General features: G+C 45.8%; 1 protein-coding gene across 6 annotated transcripts in view; it reads right to left on the minus strand.

Moving 5' to 3' along the window:
* The window catches only part of MGA (MAX dimerization protein MGA), a 101,394-nt gene that overhangs the window by 48,750 nt on the left and 34,090 nt on the right, over window positions 1–18,554 (minus strand). For 5 of the 6 annotated variants that reach the window (XM_050954923.1, XM_050954919.1, XM_050954922.1 and 2 more), the window contains exons 6-13: window positions 10,157–10,288; window positions 9,403–9,501; window positions 7,795–8,444; window positions 5,410–5,770; window positions 3,890–4,113; window positions 2,771–2,917; window positions 2,257–2,329; window positions 259–779 (exon numbers count right to left, since the gene is read on the minus strand). In XM_050954923.1, coding sequence (XP_050810880.1) covers window positions 259–779; window positions 2,257–2,329; window positions 2,771–2,917; window positions 3,890–4,113; window positions 5,410–5,770; window positions 7,795–8,444; window positions 9,403–9,501; window positions 10,157–10,288 — 2,207 coding nt within the window. The remainder of the gene's footprint in view (window positions 1–258; window positions 780–2,256; window positions 2,330–2,770; window positions 2,918–3,889; window positions 4,114–5,409; window positions 5,771–7,794; window positions 8,445–9,402; window positions 9,502–10,156; window positions 10,289–18,554) is intronic. The other variant, XM_050954924.1, reaches the window with a different exon arrangement.

Genomic DNA, 18,554 nt, shown 5'->3' on the forward strand with positions numbered 1-18,554 from the left:
GAACAAGCAACAGGACAATCTAAATGACTATGCTTCAGATTTCTAATCTGCGTACAGAATGTTACTACTGACTAACTCCTGAAAGTGACAAGCCTGTGTAACTGACTGAGGACTTAACTGCAACATCTCCCAAACAGTATGAAAGTCTATTTGATAGACAAAGGGCCAGGCAGTCAGTAAGTTCTTGTACCATGAAGGAGTTCAGGAACAGTGGAAGAAATGGAATCTAATCTCCACAGTAAAGGCAGAAGGACCCACCTGAATCAAGCCTGAGGGGCTCAAATTAGCTTTGCGTTTGTAGGCGACCAACTTTCCCGCAGGAGAAAGCCCTGTATAAAAAGGCAAGCCTTTTTCCCCCTGCAACGTCTCCCGTAGTTTGTCCAAGGTATCTGCCCGCAAGAACTTTATGTTTTCTGATATTTTGCATGATGGCACTGAACTATCAGGAATCTCCAAGACAGGCATCTCAGGCTTCTCACCCTTGTCCTGGCAGGAAGGCATTGAGATTTTCACTCTGGAGGAATAGATGGGAGGGTTCTTCTCATCCCGGGACTTGTGCTCTGAAGCCAACTCAATAATGAAGCTACCCACTTTGAGGGACTGTGGCATGTTACTGTTGATGTGTTGTGATAGGATGCTTAAGATCTTATTGCGATCCTCCTCCCAGTTGCAGTCAGAGATAATTTCGATAAGTTTGGCTGGCCCACCTGGAGTAGTGTGACGAACATAGGAGGCGGAGGAGGATTCCCCCTCACTACGGGAAGACCACCAGCTTTCCTCTGAGAAAGAATTGAAATAGGTTTCTGCAATACTATGGAATTTTAATACCTGGACATTCAATATAGTTTTATTCTCCCCACCTCCACCCTTGTATTAGCAGCAGGGAAACAGAAGTCAAATAATAGCTCAGAGCACCACTCTCTACTTCACAGTGATACAAAAACCGATAAAATCTCAATGGAGAACTAACAACTCCAACCTCCTTATGGTTCATTTCATGCAGCCATACCACCTTGTATTGCAATCCCATCACATCTCACAAGCTAAACAAGGCTGGGTCAGTTCAGCACAGGGAGGCAAGGACTCCAAGGAACACCAACATGCAGCAGAGAGTGGTGTTGGTGATTCAGTAGGTGGTACTTTCCCCTGAGAGTCAGAAAAGAACCAATGTCCCATAATGGCATTAGGGAGCAAGCACAGTGTTGTCTTTTGTAGGAAACATAAAACAGAGGCTTGACCTTTTGCTGTCATTAGCGATTCAATGGCACTTTCTGAAAATGGTAAGGATGTTGAGCCCTGTGTCCTGGTCACATTTAAATCTGGTAATTAATTTCTGCCTACCCAAATTCACTGGCATTTTCAAATGGATGTATTTTTTCCACTTTCCATCCTTAACTGTAAATAGTTGCCAGATTTCATGTCAAAGGAGGCTTATTCAGTGGTGGATGATGTGTTCTCTTTAGACTGTATAACATTTTTAAAGCTCGTAGCACCCTATGGGACACTTGAGTTGAAAGATAACGTATAAATGCAAGATATTATTCCAGACGCTTATTTAATCTATTTCTTTATGGACTGGAAGTGTCAAATTCAGTTTTATATTATGCACTGAGAAAAGTCAGTTTATCTTAACCTTTCAATTCAAACTAATGGAGGTTACTGCAAAACAGTGCCAAGCATAATGGTGAAGGCACTCCCTTGTCCCATATAACTCTAGCTGGAAAATTCTACAAAGGACTCCACAAGCCTGACAGAGTAACGTGGGTATCAGAGCCTTCTGTAACAAGAGTGTGGTAATAAAAAACCCCAAGCATCTTACGGTCACTTGTGAACACAAATCTACTGTGCAACAAAGCCTTGTACTACTAACCAAGCCATCATCATAACTGCCATTTTAAATTTTAGAGCAGCACTTGGTCTAGACATTTAACCTGTTTTGCTTTCCACTGCACTTGTACACAATTCCTGACAAATCAGAAGACTGAATCAAAAACATAATAAGATAATTTTATTAATAACTGTAATAACACAAGACCTGAAGTGTTGAAAATTACAAATAGAGTACTTTGGTACACCATTTAAAGGTACCATACCTGGTTAAATAGGTCTCAGATTGCCTTATGAAAGTTCTAGGCATATCACCTTCTTGGACTCTCCCTGCATGGCTGCCCTTGGTTTCATCAATATCTACAATATTTTTTACCAGAAACTCACAGGTAGCAAGCAGTTAAGTTTAGCTCAAAACTCAAATCTTACCTCCTGATTTATCAGTGTCTTTCTCCATCTCACAAAGTTCTTTTTTAAGGGTCTGGTGCTCAGGATCATGCTCCTGGGAGAAGAAGAGAGAATAAGTTGGGGCGGGGAGGCGAAGAAAGAGAAAAATTTTACTTTAAATGTGACATCACGTTTTCTTCAACATTAAAACATGTTTTAAAATAAACTAGTTCACCACTCTAGTGTCCAGAGCTCAACATAGTAAAGAAACATATCCACTAGCATTTCCAAAAATACAGTTCCAATCTCATGATGGCACTATGAATGAATGGACATTTAAAGCACTACACATAATCCTACATCTGGCTGCAGGAAGGTTTCAGATAAGACAATTTCATATTGAATGTGTGGATAAATTTTTCAAAAACATTTACGTGACTTAGGAGCCTAAGTCCCGTCTTCAAAAACAACTTAGGTGTTTATGAAAATATTGTTCAACATCTTAATGCATGAAATGGTCAATAGAGGAGTTTGTGGACAAAAGATGACATCTCACCTTTCCGGTACGATTATTTGAATTACAGATGTACGGGTCCTTCTGTTGCTTTTTTTCCTCCCTTTTGCATTCATACGCTCGGACCCGGGCACAAGTCATCATCCTCTCAAAGTACAAGTAAACAGGATCCTTGTCCTCATCCCGAATCTGCAATTCAAACAGAACCACTTCACTCAAGATATATATCAGAGCTGTGAAACAGCTACATAGTCTGGTATCCTTTACCTCCAGCAGTGCTACAATAAACAGAAAAAATAGCAAGAGGCGCTCCTGCTGTCGAAGGTGCAGTTTCCTTCCTAGTACCAGATGACCTCCATCTAGGTTTTACTTCTGAATTAAGTTTTAAGTAAAAAATCTAGGTGCAAAGACAACTATTCTGCTTAACCTGGTAGATGATAAACAGAGATATTTTGCTTTGAGGCAACCTGCTGAATTCTGGTTACATCTCCAGATACTTCTCTACCAATATCCCTGTGGAAGGTTTTACTTTTCACATTTTCATGGGCTAAAACACAAAGCAGACTTTTCAATGCTTTGGCACTGGAAATCAAAATGTCTTCATGGTCTAATACAAAAAATCCATTAGCTCAGTGGTTTGAGCATTGGCCTGCTAAAACCAGGGTTATGAGTTCAATCCTTGAGGGGGCCATTATAGGGATCTAGGGCAAAAATCTGTCTGGGGATTGGTCCTGCTTTGAGCAGGGGGTTGGACTAGATAACCTCCTGAGGTCCCTTCCAACCCTGATAGTCTATGATAAGCTATGTTGAGTAGCTCAAGTATTTAAGAAAATGGTATGTTCTATATTTTGCAAAATAGCATGCATTATTGTGATTTTACACAAAAGGTTGCTAGAAATTCTCAATCCCTTTCATCCATACTTGTACTGATGCAATAATGTGTTCATGAAAGACTGAAACTGATTTTTAAAATTGGGAAGAAAAAAAAAATCAATCCCACCTCATCAAAATTCTATTTACAAAAGTATCCAATTACGGACTCAAATCTCATATTAAACTACTTTAGATACTGATTCGTCCAGATTTTTAGGTGAAGGCTGGTTTGCTTTCTTAACACAAAAAGAGGTTTTGAAAATAGAGCATCTTCCTTTCCTCACTTACCACTGGGTTGGGTTTGGGAGTGTACACTCTCCCTGGTTTGACTCCATTGGAAGATTTGTTCTTACTGGAAGGCAAGACCTCTGGGGTAGGCAGCACCAAAGGTTTCATTGGTTCAATGACAGATGGCGTTGGGATGTAAATTGGTTCTGGATCTATCTCTCCTTCTACTTTTATCCACAATGGACAGTTCCTAATAGGCTGCTCTGGCTCTGTATCACAGATAGCTGAAAAATGAAAGAAGAAAAAATGTTTTTTAAAACAGCTTATTTTTGCACTGAAAATGTCTAGTCTAATGCTACAGTAATTACAGAAATATCCAATCAAGTCTAAGCACTGCCTACCTAGTTAACCACTCACATTCCCAGGAAATAGCACTAGTTATCTTTCTGGGCTCAAACTCTAGGCAAGAGTGACTGGTGCTTGTCCACACCACGGAGAAGGGGAAAGGAACCAAGGTAAAAATTACATTAAACTTCATCTTAATTTACCAAATGCCAAAAGTAGGAAAGAATGCTGTCACTGCTTAAGTATTAAACAAAAACAAAGGAAGTAGTTCTACACATTGTGCAATTTTCTATGGTGTTGTGTAATAAAATCAAGACACCCAAGACTTTATGATGTTTCTCTGCAGTGTGAGAATCATATTCATTCTATAAATCAAACTGACTGGAAAATGATGAGAGAATGCCATCAATATTTTAGAGTAGGAACAAAGTATAGTCCACATCAATTTCAACCTCTCTTTCAAGCACCAGTCACTCTTGCCTAGAGTTTGAGCCCAGAAAGATAACTAGTGCTATTTCCTGGGAATGTGAGTGGTTAACTAGGTAGGAGTGCTTAGACTTGATTGGATATTTCTGTAATTACTGTAGCATTAGACTAGACATTTTCAGTGCAAAAATAAGCTGTTTTAAAAAATATTACTGACAGATGTCATCTTATTTCCCCGAGTACACATTAGGGGCCAGCCCCTCAGCTGGTATAGAAGTCAGCATAGCTCCACTAACTTCAATGAAGCTAAGACAATTAACATCAGCTGAAGATATGGCCCTAGATGTTCAGTTGTTGTGAGAGGGATTAATGAAATATGGGGCAAAGCAAACAAGGGAGTGAATAATACTGAAGTCCCAAATTACATAATGATCAACCTGTTGTGATTCACCTCCTGGGCCTTTGAACTGATTTAGGAAGATAATCAAATGACAGACTTTTTACAAGTACCTTGAATGATACCTGGCTATATTACAAATCATAAACACATAAAAAGTTCCAAAAATGTCAACCATGAAGTTAAATGAATGGCAGATTTCTAAAATATCAATAAAGTAAGAAACCAGATTTGCTTCTAGTTAGTTTCTGGCAAAGTACGTGGAAGTTGCATGTACAGAAATCTCTTAGAACTCACCCTACTTTCTTGATTCAGCAATGTGCTTGCTATAAATTCAGCATAAAAATCTCATGAAAAAGCACATGGCTTTGAAATTGCTTTGAGTGATCACTCTGCCATTAGTAATACTCACTGTATTCCACCTTCTTTCTCCTCCTCCTATCTTTCTGTTTCAGCTCATCTTCCTGCCCATCACCCTCTTCTTCCAAATCCTCCTCTTCCTGCTGATCTTCCCCTTGTGGCCCATAGACTATAAGGCTTCCACGCACAGCTTTCTTCAGGATTTTCTTGTGTTTGGATCCTCCCTTTACTAGTAACACTCTTCTTTTCAAGCAAGTGCAGCCAAACATACAGTCAGGCCTGCGACAATGGGTAGGCTGACGCTTTTCCAGTGCTAGACTAGCACAGATACAACCCAGACGGCAGAAATCATTGTTGCAAGGTGGTGCTCGCCTTCTGATTATTTTGTGGATTGGTTTATTTTTAAGAGAAGCCTAAAGTTTAAAAAAATATATACATATACATTTGAAATTCTACTGAGATAAAAAACATGCATGCATACATGATCTGCATACATAATCAATGCCACCACACAATTTACATGAGGTACAGAATTTGCATTTGAAACTGAATGACAGGACAAAGAATGGTGTCTTAAAGGAGATGGTCGGGCCCATCCCGCCCTGTTTGACAAGTCTGGTTCTGCCTTTGAGCAAGCTGCCATCAGAAGACCAACTGTAAGGAAGCTGCAGACTTGCCCTGCGCAGAAAAATTTGAAATTTACATTGAATGACAGGACAGAGGACAGCTGCACTAAAAGTTGCTGTGAGGTCATGTGACCTGATGTTCTATAGTGGGTAATCCGGGAAGCAGAAGAGCTAAGATTCATACTTAATGATTAGGGCACTACCAAATTAATGGTCCATTTTGGTCAATTTCACTGTCATATGACTTTAAAAATAATAAATTTCATGATTTCAGCTATTTAAAGCTAAGATTTCACAGTATTGTAATTGTAGGGGTCCTGATCCAAAAAATGAGTTGTGGGGGGGAGGGGAAAGGGTCACAAGATTATTGTAGGGAGGATTGAGGTACTGCTATGCTTACTTCTGCGCTGCTGCTGGCAGTGGATCTGGCCTGCACAGCTGGGCAGCTGGAGAGCGATGGCTGCTGGCCAGGAGCTCAGCTCTGAAGGCAGAGCCACTGCCAGTAGCAGCACAGAAGTAAGGATGGCATGGTATGGTATTGCCACTGTTACTTCTGCACTGCTACCTGCAGAGCGGGGCCCTCAGTCAGCAACCACCACTCTCTAGCCACTCAGCTCTGAAGGAAGCAGCGCAGAAGTAAGAGTGGCAATACTGTGACCCCTCTCAAATAAACTTGTGACCCCCCTGCAAATCCCTTTTGGGTCATGACCCCGAATTTGAGAAACATTAGTCTCCCCCATGAAATCTATATAGTATAGGATAAAAAAATACAAAATACCAGATTTCACGGGAGACCAGATTTCACAGTCCATGCAGCATTTTTCATGGCCATGAACTTGGTAGGGCCCTATTAATAATACACCTAGGAATTGACATAAGCAGGACTTATTTTCAATTAATTACATTAAAGCAATGTCAATTTTGTGCAAAGTTAAAAAAAAAAATCAGGAAATGCCAAGTTACCATGTACCTGTATGTTTTATGGTTCATGGTTAACAAAATTAACAGACTATATTAAAATACATATCAAAATTCTATGTTTATATAACATTGTTTGCACACTTAAAATTCCAAGATGTACAAAAGTTATGATTCCTAGAGCAACATTAACTTCTTTTCTTTCTTTTATATGTATCTTTTCCCATGCTAGGTGTCTTGCAACTGTCACTTCTACTGGGCAGACTGTAGGCTTTCACTCTATCCCAGGTGGGTAGTGCCTCTTGCCAATGCCATTGGCAAATCCAACACCATTATTGGCAATGTAGGTCCCAGAATAGCAGAAATACTATTTAACAAAAAGAGATGGCTTCCCTGGGTTAGAAATTCTTCTTGAAGAGGACAAAAGCGTCTTCACTGGGGAGTCCTGATTAAGAAAATTATATTGTATCAACAATTTTTAATTCAAACTATAGCTATTGCTACAATAGAAACATGAGGCCAAGACAAGAAGTTAATAGTGTGGATGAGGGTGGGGACTGCCAATAGAACTATACACTTTTGCTGGGTAACTGTTCTTCTGAAATGGCAAACCCCTTCCTCCTTTACAGTACAAGTCAGTGAATAGAGTCAGAAGCTCAACTGTATTATTTCCAACTGTCTAAATTCCCTGGTACAGATAGACAAATTAAGAAAACATTTTCTTGACTTTTTCTATAGAGCAATACATCTAATTGGTAAGAAAAAGTGATCCCTCACCCTGTATATTTTTATTAGTATCGTTATCTCTTTGTTAAACCTTTGCTACGAAGCACTGGAGTGCAGAAGTAGTAGGTATGATAGGGAAAAGAAGAGAGGCAATTACAGTAGCTTACCTGAGCAGTGAGCAGAGTTGCCAGGGATATGTCTGCTCGTTCTTCTGTGATGTAGGTCCGCGGTTTTCCATCCCACAATGCACAGTCCTCTAAGTCCATCAACTTCACCTGAGACTTAGACAAACCTGGTGGGCGAGTAGCCTGTTGTTGCTGGTGTGCCTGACGCAGACTGATCTGCTTTGGCAACATGTTTTCATCTAGAGCTGGCACCATAAAATTATCCACCTGATTAGCCATGTTGCTACTTGGCAGAGACTTAGTGACCTTCTCCCCTGGGACTGAAAAGCTGTGTTTCTGCTTTAATACAACAGGTGAAGGAAGAATGGGTTTGTAGGATGGTTTTACTCGGGTCTTTGAAGCTGTCTGTTTATTCTGAGTTTTCATCTTCCTAGAGGCAGAAGACACAGAGAGAGGCTTGAAAGTATAAGAGGTGGATGGAGTGCTGGTGGACTGCTTCTTTAGAACACTGTCTAGTGTTCGTACATAGCTAGTGCTCTTGGTTGGAAGCTGATAAACCACAGGAGAAGTGGAAGTGCTAGAAGAGAATCCCATGCTTGTTTCCATCAGCTTCCCTTCATTTTCCAGGTATTCATCCAGCTTGTCGCTACAGAAAGCAGAGCGATTCTTCAAAGAGCCCTCTGAACCACTACCTGAATAAATATGGAATCCAAATACACAGGAAATAACTCCAGAGAAAGTACACAGCCAGTTCTCCTAATAAGTAGAGTCAACAGAGAACAGTAATTTCTTTACCTTTCCAAAACTTCTATACAACATTTGGGTATGAAATGAGTGATCGTAGCACAGCACGCATGCCAAATATGGTCACTCAGTTCAGCAATGCACCTAGCAGCCACTGGAATCTTTGATATGGATGGGTGGCTCATAGAAGTTACAAGTCTCAGGGTGCAGTGTTCCATCTCACTCTGAATGGGCAACTATGAAGACCTATCTGGAGCACTACAAACTAGGACATGTAGCCCAAGCTACACCTTTGCATTAAAAAAGATTAAAGTGGTTGCAGTCTAACTACAGTTTATTTAAATTCAGTGTAGCTGTCTGGATCCTGGCAAGTTGCCAAAAGCAGCTTCCTGTTAGGCAAAGGTTGGGTTTCCCTCAACGTATGAAGTATCTACTCCCATTAAAATTTTAACTATACTAAAAAAAATTGCCCATTCATCCCCCAAAAGACAGTCTAAAGCAGTACTGAAGATAAAGAGTTCCCACACTTCTCCAAACAAGGGTTGCTTATATAGAGTCCAAAATGGATCAGTAATAACAAACCTATTTCAGTTAGCTTTTGCCTTTTCTCAGCAGTCATCTGTATAAAATTAAAAAAAAACAAAAACACACTTCTATCCTATTTTAAAGTAGAATAAATAACAATGGAAAAATAAAATCTCTCCCCTCCCACAAAATCCCATTCAGACCTTTGAAATCTGTACCAATGAAATCACAATAACCAGGGGTTCTTTACTCATGACCATTTCTGCTCCAAAAATTTCACTAATAATTAAAATAAAGCAGTAAGTAAACTGAAAGGATCTGTTTCTATGACAGAAAAAGGACCACATTCATCACAAGGAAACACTCTTTTCTACCTCTTACCTTCATTTCTAGAAGCACCATGAAACTTCCCTCGCCAGCCCTTGATCTTGGTGAAATCATTCGTTTTCCCTGTCCTGGAAACAAAGGGAAACCCAGAATCTGGAAAGAAAACAAGCCAGGCTCACCTTATCAACCCAGGTGCAAAAACAACATTACACATGAATGAATAACGATCCTCTACACGTGGAACAACACCACTTCTAACTCAGCCCCCTAATAACATGGAAGTCTAACTGACTGACTACCGCACCCTAAAGCAAAGTAACAGGAAAAAAAAGGCTTAGAATGGGCATTTGGGGCCTCAATTTCAGCGGTTAGGTCTATATGAAATACCATCAATACTGTATACACAAATGACTCCACGCATACATGCAACCTGGAAATTTTCTTTGCGCTCATGGCTATATGCGTCCATTAGGGAAAACCCAATTTTATACACATACATGTGTGCGTGCACTAGGTAGGTGTACAGCTGCATGCCAATGCCATTACTGAATATCAGAGCCTGACAGTCACACAGCAGACCCCTTGTTCAAGAAGTACATAGTAATTTAACAGCAAGTTTATGATACATGGCTTTCATATAAAGATTCCTCATTAAAACAAAAAATTCCTATGCATTACCTTCTCGTCACTGATATTCAACTTTATTTAAAACACCTACTCCACATACACAACTAACCCCACCCCTTCCAACCCTCAACAATAATGCTGAAGGAATAAATAATGTATTCTGAAAGCACTGTTTACCTACCCGAACAGCCAGGAACGACTCTTGGGTAGTTCCACAAAGAGTAATTTTTTGAGTAGGAAAGCGGGAGCTGCACACCCAAATATTTCAGGTCAATGCTCATTGTTGGGTCCACAGAGTTCAACTTCAGTCCCACTGCAAGAAACAAATACCAGTGAAAATCACACAGCCATGCAAACTATGTTAGCAAAAAGAAGCAGCAAATCTTTTAAGAAGATACATTTCTCAACTTCTAAAGTAATTTTTTATTACTTGTATAAAAGTTTGCATTCATTCCGTGTTTTAACAGATTTGAAAACAGAAAAAAGAATGGCCAGGGGTTCCAGTTTCCCACCAGACTTCAACTCCTATGCAATTTACATACTACAGTATCTGAGATCATACTACCCTATTAAAATATGCTTGGGATGAGACAAAAAGGAAAAATCACTTCCATTTCTCTGTCCTGGATAGAATGTAAAGATCCCATTGCACTTTTTGAAAAAGAAGAAAGGGTTAACCTCTGTTCTCCTGGGCAACTTTCCTTATCTCAAAAACAGGTGCTAATATCCAAAAGCTGGGTGTAAAATATTGCTCAATTTTTAATTGGACACAGTATTCTTTATTTCTCATTTTAAAACTGTTACCTACTGTCGTTGTCCACCACTGAACAGCTGTAGTGGGTGAAGTGGTTCCTGAATACCGTATTTATTTTATATCAATTTACTTACACACACTAACATGTTTTTTGGAAGAAAAAGTTCTATACAATGGAATTAACGATTATGGTTATTGTTTTTACATATTCAGTCACTGCACAATCAGTATCTTATTCATGGAATTCTCATTCTTTTGTAAAGTATTATGGAATACTGTTACTTTGAGAAGCACTGTACAAAAATAAACTTTCTTAGTGCTTGTCTACATTATCCGCTGTATCGAGGGGCAGCGCTCAATCCAGCGGGGGTTGATTTATCACATTTAGTCTAGATGCGATAAATCGACTGCTGAGTGCTCTCCCGTCGACTCCAGTACTCCACCAGGGCAGGAGAGTCAGGCGGAATCAATGGGAGAGCGTCAGCCATCGACTTACTGCAGTAGATCTATGTACGTCAACTTCAGCTATGTTATTCACGTAGCTGAAGCTGTGTAGCTTATAACGATCCACCCCAGTGTAGACCAGGCCTTAGTAACTGAGCAGAAAAACAAAGTGAAAGAAGTAACAATTGTATAGAATAAGTCAACAGAGCAAGCTACTAGGTACAAAGGAATTTCTAGACTCTTATCCCCTTCCATTCCCCATGTGCTTTTCCTTTGAGGAAGCTTGCAATGTTTGGGATAAAATAAAGGTATACCAACCATAATATTCCCTCTCTCTCAATTTAAGCAGCAGAAGGGGGATACTAAGTGAACAAGTTGATCAATAAAATGGTTCATCTGGAAACGTACAGCTGAACAATTTAGGATCTAGGTAATAAAAGTTATATTTCGTATATGCATGATTATTTAAATTTGAAAGTGTACATATTGTGCTGTGGAATTTTTTTTCTGAGAAGCCCCAGACTGAACAAGTTTGGGGAAAAGTCCCCATCTCATCCCAGAATACATCAATTCATGTCAAAATTAAAATGACGAGATGAATTTAAAAACAAAAACAACAACAAAACAGAACAGAGAGTTTTCTTCAAGCCTCCAAATTAAGGAATCCCAAGCAAGATCTTTTCTTTATTTCATGTGTAACATTCATTTCCTCACATTCATGAAACTGACAGTCTGCATTAATCCTGAAGATTATTCATTGGTGGGATTGAGGTAATACCGAGAGAAAGAAGAGTTACTCTCCCTACAGTAACTATAGTTCTTTGAGATGTTGTAGTCAAGTGTGGACCCCACTGCAGTTGCACGTGTACCACAATCACACTATCTGAGTCCTTTGAATAGCAGTGTACTTCAGGGCCACGTGTGTGCCTGTGCCTTGTTGCATGCCTGTGTAAAAGCATAAAAGGCAATGGCCACCACCTTCCCTGAGTTCCCTCACAACCTAAAGCCAGTAACAGCTGAGGATTCCAAAAAGCAGGGATGAAGGATGGGTCATGAGATCCACACTGACTACAACGTCTCAAAGAACCACAGTTGCAGTAGGGTAAGTAACCTTTCTCTCATCTTGAAGTATGTATGAGTGGATCCCACTATAGGTGACCAGCAAGCAATATCCTTTCAGGATGGTGGGAATAAGGCATTTCAGCTGTATCCAATAATATATGTAACTGAAGAATTGATCTCCCAAGCTTGGCATCAGACCTCGCTGCTAAGCCCAAAGTAAAATGATTGACAAGGTGTGGGGTCCACATTGCTGCTTTGCAGATTTCAGATATCAACACATTCCTGAAGCAGGAGAAAGATGTTGCTTGTAATCTGGTGGAGGGAGCCTTAATGTTGGATGGGAGAAGTACATCAGCCACCTGGTAACACAGTGAGCTGCACTGTGTTATCTATTTCTTAGTCTCTGTGAAGAGGTGGCCTGACCTTTAGAATGCCTGGCTATTGACAGAAATACACTGGGAGACCATACGAACAGTTTGGACACATCCAGCATATGCAGCTTCTCTTCTTCCAGTGTGGAATGTGGTTTTGGAAAGAAGATTGGTTTAGATTAAATTCTAAGACCACCTTGGGGATGAATTTTGGGTGAAGTTTTGGCACCACAATATCCCTATGGAATGTTGTATAGGAAGGTTCAGCCATAAGTGGCTGGCACTAACTCACTCCTCTAGCCAAAATGATAGTCACTACGACGCCTGTCTTTGGAGTGAGGAAGTATAGGGAACATTCTGGAAGAGGTCTAAGAGAGGCTTCATAAATCTAAGGAGGACTATGTTGAAGTCCCAGGCAGGAGTAGGTTCTGAGACTGGTTGGTAGGTATGTAATAGCCTTCTGAAAAACTTTGATAATGTTCAGTAAGAAAAGACCAAGCAAAATAATTCAGGTAAATGGCAAGCTGAAAATGATGCAAGGTGGATCTTAACAGAACTGAATGAAAGGCTAGTCTGTTTAAGTGCAATAGATAGTCAAGGATCATTAGTACTGAGGCCTGGACCAGGTCCAGGTTATGCTGGGCTGCCCATACAGAGAGGTTCCTCAGTTGAGATGAGTAAGTCTTCCTGGGCAGTCTCTTCCTGCTTTATATCAGGATTTCCTGTAACTGTAGGGAGCAGCCTTGGTCTGTAATACTCAGCCAGGCAACAACCACACTGTCAGATGCAATGACTTCGGGTCTGGATGGAGTATCTGGCCATGGTGCTGTGAGATCAGATCTGGCCAATCTGGGAGCTGGATAGGTAACAGAATGGATATTTGTAAGAGGTATGTCAATCAAAACCATCTCAGCTATTAGGGCAATGTACTGAGGCGCCCTGGCTCCCAGCCGCGCCTGAGAGGGACGAGCCAGAACAGGTGCCTCCGTGGGCGGAGCCACCGCCACCTGTCCCCGCCCCCCGGAAGTCAAGGGGCGGGACAGGAAGTATAAAAGCCCGGACTCAGCGCTCAGTTGGCCGCAGACTGCCAGAGAGGACAGACGCTGGTGCCCGAGTTCCCGCCTGCCCCGTGCTCACTACCCGAAGGAACGCTGGCCTGAGCTTCCCCGTGCCCAGTATCCCGAGGAGCTGCCTGAGCTTCCCCGTGCCCGGTATCCGGAAAAGCTGCCTGAGCTTCCCTACGCTCGGTATCCAGAGGAGCTGCCTGAGCTTCCCTACGCCCGGTATCCCGAGGAGTGGCCGGAGCTTCCCTACGTCCGGTATCCCGAGGAGCGGCTGGAGCTTCCCTACGCCTGGTATCCTGAGGAACCCATGGTCTGGGACCCGCCGGACGACGTCGGCGAAGGACAGATACCTAGAAAGGGGGAGACTGGAAGTGGCCCGGGGGAAGCCGACCCCAGTCTGGCTCCAGGGGACCCTGAACCAATGTCAGTGTGTTGCGGACAGGATTCCCCACTGACTGCAGCGAACCCTTGCCGCTGTTAGGGCCCTGGGCTGGGACGCAGTGGAGTGGGAGGGCCTGCGTCCCCCCTGCCACCTCTCCAAGGATGGCAGACTCCCCCTTCCCCTGGCCTGAGGAAGCCTCTTGTGCTGTTTAACTCGGTGTTCAGCCCCTGCTTGAGGGTCTGACCCTTACCTGGGTTTGTTGCCCCGCTGAGCCAGGGCTTGGGCTTTACAGACTGCTACCGTTCACTTGTTGCTCAGCCCCTGCTGAAAGGCCTGAGCTTGAACTGCGTGCTGCCCCGCCCTACCCAAGGGCCTGGGCTGTAGACTTTGTATTCGCTCAGCCCTGCTGGAAGGCCTGAGCTGTGAGCTGCTTACTGCCCTGCCCCACCCAAGGGCTGGGCTTATGTACTGTGTTGCTCAGCCCTGCTGAAAGGTCTGAGTCCGAACTGCTTATAGACTCTGTACTTACTCAGCCCTTGCTGAAGGGCCCTAAGCCTGAACGGCTTGTTGCCCCGCCTCTGCTCCAGGGCTGGGCTTATAGACCCCGTGTCAGCTCAGCCCCTGCTGACGGGTCTGGGCCCTGCATGGACTGCTGCCTGTAGGGAGGCGCCCTGGCTACCCGCTGCGCCTGAGTGGGACGAGCCCCAGCACCGGACCCTTACACGTGGTACCAGAAGTGGGGAGTTCCACCCACTATGTGGGCATGGACTCTTAACTCCGGTGAGAGGGGGGCTGTGGGAGAGAGAGCTCCCTCCCCCGAGATGGATATGTCACAACTTGTTGCCCTTCTGACCGAGAACCAGGAGTGGCAGCAAGCGGCTCAGTCGCGGCAGCAAGAGGAGCAGCAGGCCGCCCAGCTCCAGCAGCAGCAGCTCCTCAAGCAGCTGGGGACTCAACAGTACCAGCTGATCCAGGACCTGGTCAAGCAGCATCAGGAGTTCCAGCTGCAATGCCTCCAACAGCTCGCAGCGGAGCATGCCCCACAAGGAGGGACCCAGTCGGGAGGCACCGATGGGGCCCCGTGCCCCAGCCCACCGATCCCGCTGACAAAGATGGATCCCGGCAACGACCTCGAGGCCTTCCTCGTCACCTTCAAGTGGGTGGCGGTCGTCGCGGGGTGGAGCCCGGACTAATGGGTCTCCATCCTGGCCCCATATCTGACAGGAACGGCTCAGGCGGTCTACCGAGGCCTGTCTGCCGAGGCCGCCCAGGACTATAGTCATGTGAAATCCGCTATCCTGGACGCCCTCGATGTGAGTCTGGAGACTTTCCGTCAGCGGTTCAGGAGCCTGACATACCCCACCGGGGCCCAGCCTCATATGGTGGCCCAGGAACTCTGGGAGGCCTGCCGGCAGTGGTTGCAGCCCGAACATCGAACGACAGAGGAGCTAGCAGAGCAGGTGATCCTGGAGCAATTCACCCATATCCTTCCGTAGCGAGGAAGGGCCTGGGTCCTCCGTCATAGACCGGCAACACTGACCGCCGCTGTCACCCTGATGGAGGACTTCCTAGCGGCGGAAGCACCAGTGGGCCCAGCTGGTCGAGCAACCCCACCAGGGACGGAACGCCCAAACCCTGAGAAGAAGACGATACCCACCCAGGCTGCAGCACCACCCATGCGGCCGGCCTAAGCCCCGAATCCCGCACCCCAGAAGATGCGCTGGAGCCCTCCTAGGGACTCTCCCAGGACCTGGCCCCAATGGGAACGAATCGACCTGGGGCCCGGTTTCTCCTGTGACGAGAAGGACATCTCCAGCGGGACTGCCCCCGACTGAAGTGCACCTTTGGCCAAGTCTGTTCTGGGGAGGCTTGTGCTCGTCGCCCACGGACAGCCAAGATTACTGTGCCCGTGGTTGCTGAGGGGTACCCAACCGTGGCCCTCAACTCAGGCTGCGGACGGACATTGATCCGCAAACACTTAGGTCCCCAGGCGGATGCATGCCTGGGGGAAATCCACCTGCAATGCATCCACGGCGACATACGGCCTTACCCCAGCGCTCGGGCCCAACTGACGATAGACGGGGTTACCCGACAGATGGTAGTAGGGCTCGCACCCAGGCTGGCATATCTGGTGATCCTGCGCTGGGACTGGCCCGAGTTTCCGGCCTTCCTACGCCAACATACTGGAGGTGGCCCGGGCCCCGTACCAGCCTTCGAGGGGGAGAGCCCAGAAACGGGGGAAGATGAGCGGGAGGCCCCAGAAACTGAAGAGGACGAGCAGGAAACACCTTACCCTCCCGTCGAGATAAAGGATGGGGAGGATGCTTCCCGGGGAAGGTGGGGGATCCCTCGGCCCCCACGGACTTCTGCCGGGATCAAAGAGCTGACCCCACCCTTCGCGGGGCATATGAGCAGCTGGCCGCGGTGAATGGGACCATCCTCGATCCGGGTCGGGCAGCCCAGTGGCCGCACTTTGAATTGCGACAAGACCACCTGTATCGGGTTGAGAGGGACCCGCACACCAGGGAGCCCTGGACTCAACTCCTCGTGCCCCGATGTAATCGACGGGCGGTCATGAAACTGGCCCATGATGTCCTGGTTGCCGGGCATCTGGGTCCCGAGAAGACCCTAGCCAGAATACTGGAACGCTTCTTTTGGCCGGGTATACACTGGGAGGTAAAGGGCTATTGTAACTCCTGCCCGGATTGCCAGTTGACCGCCCCGGCAAGAACTCCCAAGGCGCCACTGGTCCCGATGCCACTAATCGAGACCCCTTTCGAGCGTGTGGCCATGGGTCTGGTGGGACCCCTCCTCAAGAGTGTTGCGGGGTTCCAGTACATCCTAGTGATGCTGGACTATGCCACCTGGTTCCCCGAAGCGATTCCGCTCTGTAACATCACCGCCTGCACCATTGCAGGCGAACTGGTGAAGGTCTTCGCCCGTGTCAGCTTGCTCCAGGAGATCCTCATGGACTAGGGGACCAACTTCACCTCGCGGCTGTTGCAGCAGGTGTGTGGACTCCTGGGGATCAAGCAGCTGCGGACATCGGTGTATCATCTCCAAACTGAAGGGTTGGTCGAGAGGTTCAATCGAACCCTGAAGGACATGTTGCGGAAATTCCCCCCGGAGGGCCTCCGCCGATGGGACCAGCTACTCTTGCCCTTGCTCTTGGCGGTATGAGAGGTCCCCCAGTCATCAATCAAGTTCTCGCCTTTTGAACTATTGTATGGCCGCCGACCCCGGGGCCTCTTGGACCTGATGAGGGAAACCTGGGAGCAAACCCCATCACCCACCTAGGGTCTCCTAAAATATGTGATCCAGCTCCAGGAACGTCTTAAACAGGCTGGGACCCTGGCGCGAGCAAACTTGAAAGCCGCCCAAGAAACGCAGGCCCAGACATACAACCGGGATGTGCGAACCCGCGACTTTCAACCTGGAGACCGGGTCTTACTCCTCCTCCCCTCCAGTGAGTCCAAGATCCTGGCTTGATGGCAGGGCCCTTATTAGGTGGTTCGAAAGGTGGGCCTTGTTACTTATGAGATTCGTCAGCCTAACCGGCGGAAAAAGGTCCAGCGGTACCGCGTCAACCTCCTCAAGCCCTGGCGGGAACAAGAAGTCTGTTGATCAATCCCTATCCACCGGAACCCGATCTCAGGCCCCAGGTAAACCCTACTGAAGACCCTGAGGGACCCCAGCTTGGGGAGACGCTGACGGAAGAACAGCTCGAGCAAACCCGCTGCCTCCTTCCAGCATTCCCCCATACCTTTACGGCCCAGCCGGGATATACCTCCCTGGTATATCATCAAATTCAGACTGAGCCGGTGGTGGTGATCCGGGCCGTGATCAGGCCCCTGCCGTATCACCGGAAGTGGATCATTGACGAGGAAGTGCGGGCTATGCTAGACTTAGGAGAGATCGAACCTTCGCAAAGCGAGTGGCATAGCCCAGTCGTCCTGGTGCCAAAGCCCAATGGCTTCCAATGGTTTTGTATTGACTTTAGGCGCATTAACGCCATCTCCAAGTCGACGCCTATCCCATGCCTCGAATAGATGAGCTGCTGGCCCGGTTAGGAGAGGCCTGCTATATCACCACCCTGGATTTAAGCAAGGGATATTGGCAGATCCCCCTGGAACCAGCCTCCAGGGAAAAGACCGCGTTCGCCACTCCGACCGGCCTATACCAATTCACGCGGATGCCTTTCAGCCTTTATGGGGCACCCGCCACGTTTCAGCGTTTGATGGACCGCCTCCTCCAACCGCATCAGGACTACGCTGCAGCCTATCTAGATGATGTAGTCATCTACAGTCGGCACTGGAAAACCCACCTAGAAAAGGTCGCCGCAGTCCTAAGGTCCCTGCGGGTGGCCGGGTTAACGGCCAACCCTAAGAAGTGCTGCATCAGCTGGCGTGAGACCACCTATTTGGGGTATACCATCGGAAATGGGCAAGTGAAACCTCTCGTGAACAAGGTTCAGGCCATCGCAGCCTGTCCACCGCCAACCA

The sequence above is a fragment of the Gopherus flavomarginatus genome, chromosome 5, assembly GCF_025201925.1.
Source record: "Gopherus flavomarginatus isolate rGopFla2 chromosome 5, rGopFla2.mat.asm, whole genome shotgun sequence".
In the NCBI taxonomy this organism is placed as follows: Eukaryota; Metazoa; Chordata; order Testudines; family Testudinidae; genus Gopherus; species Gopherus flavomarginatus.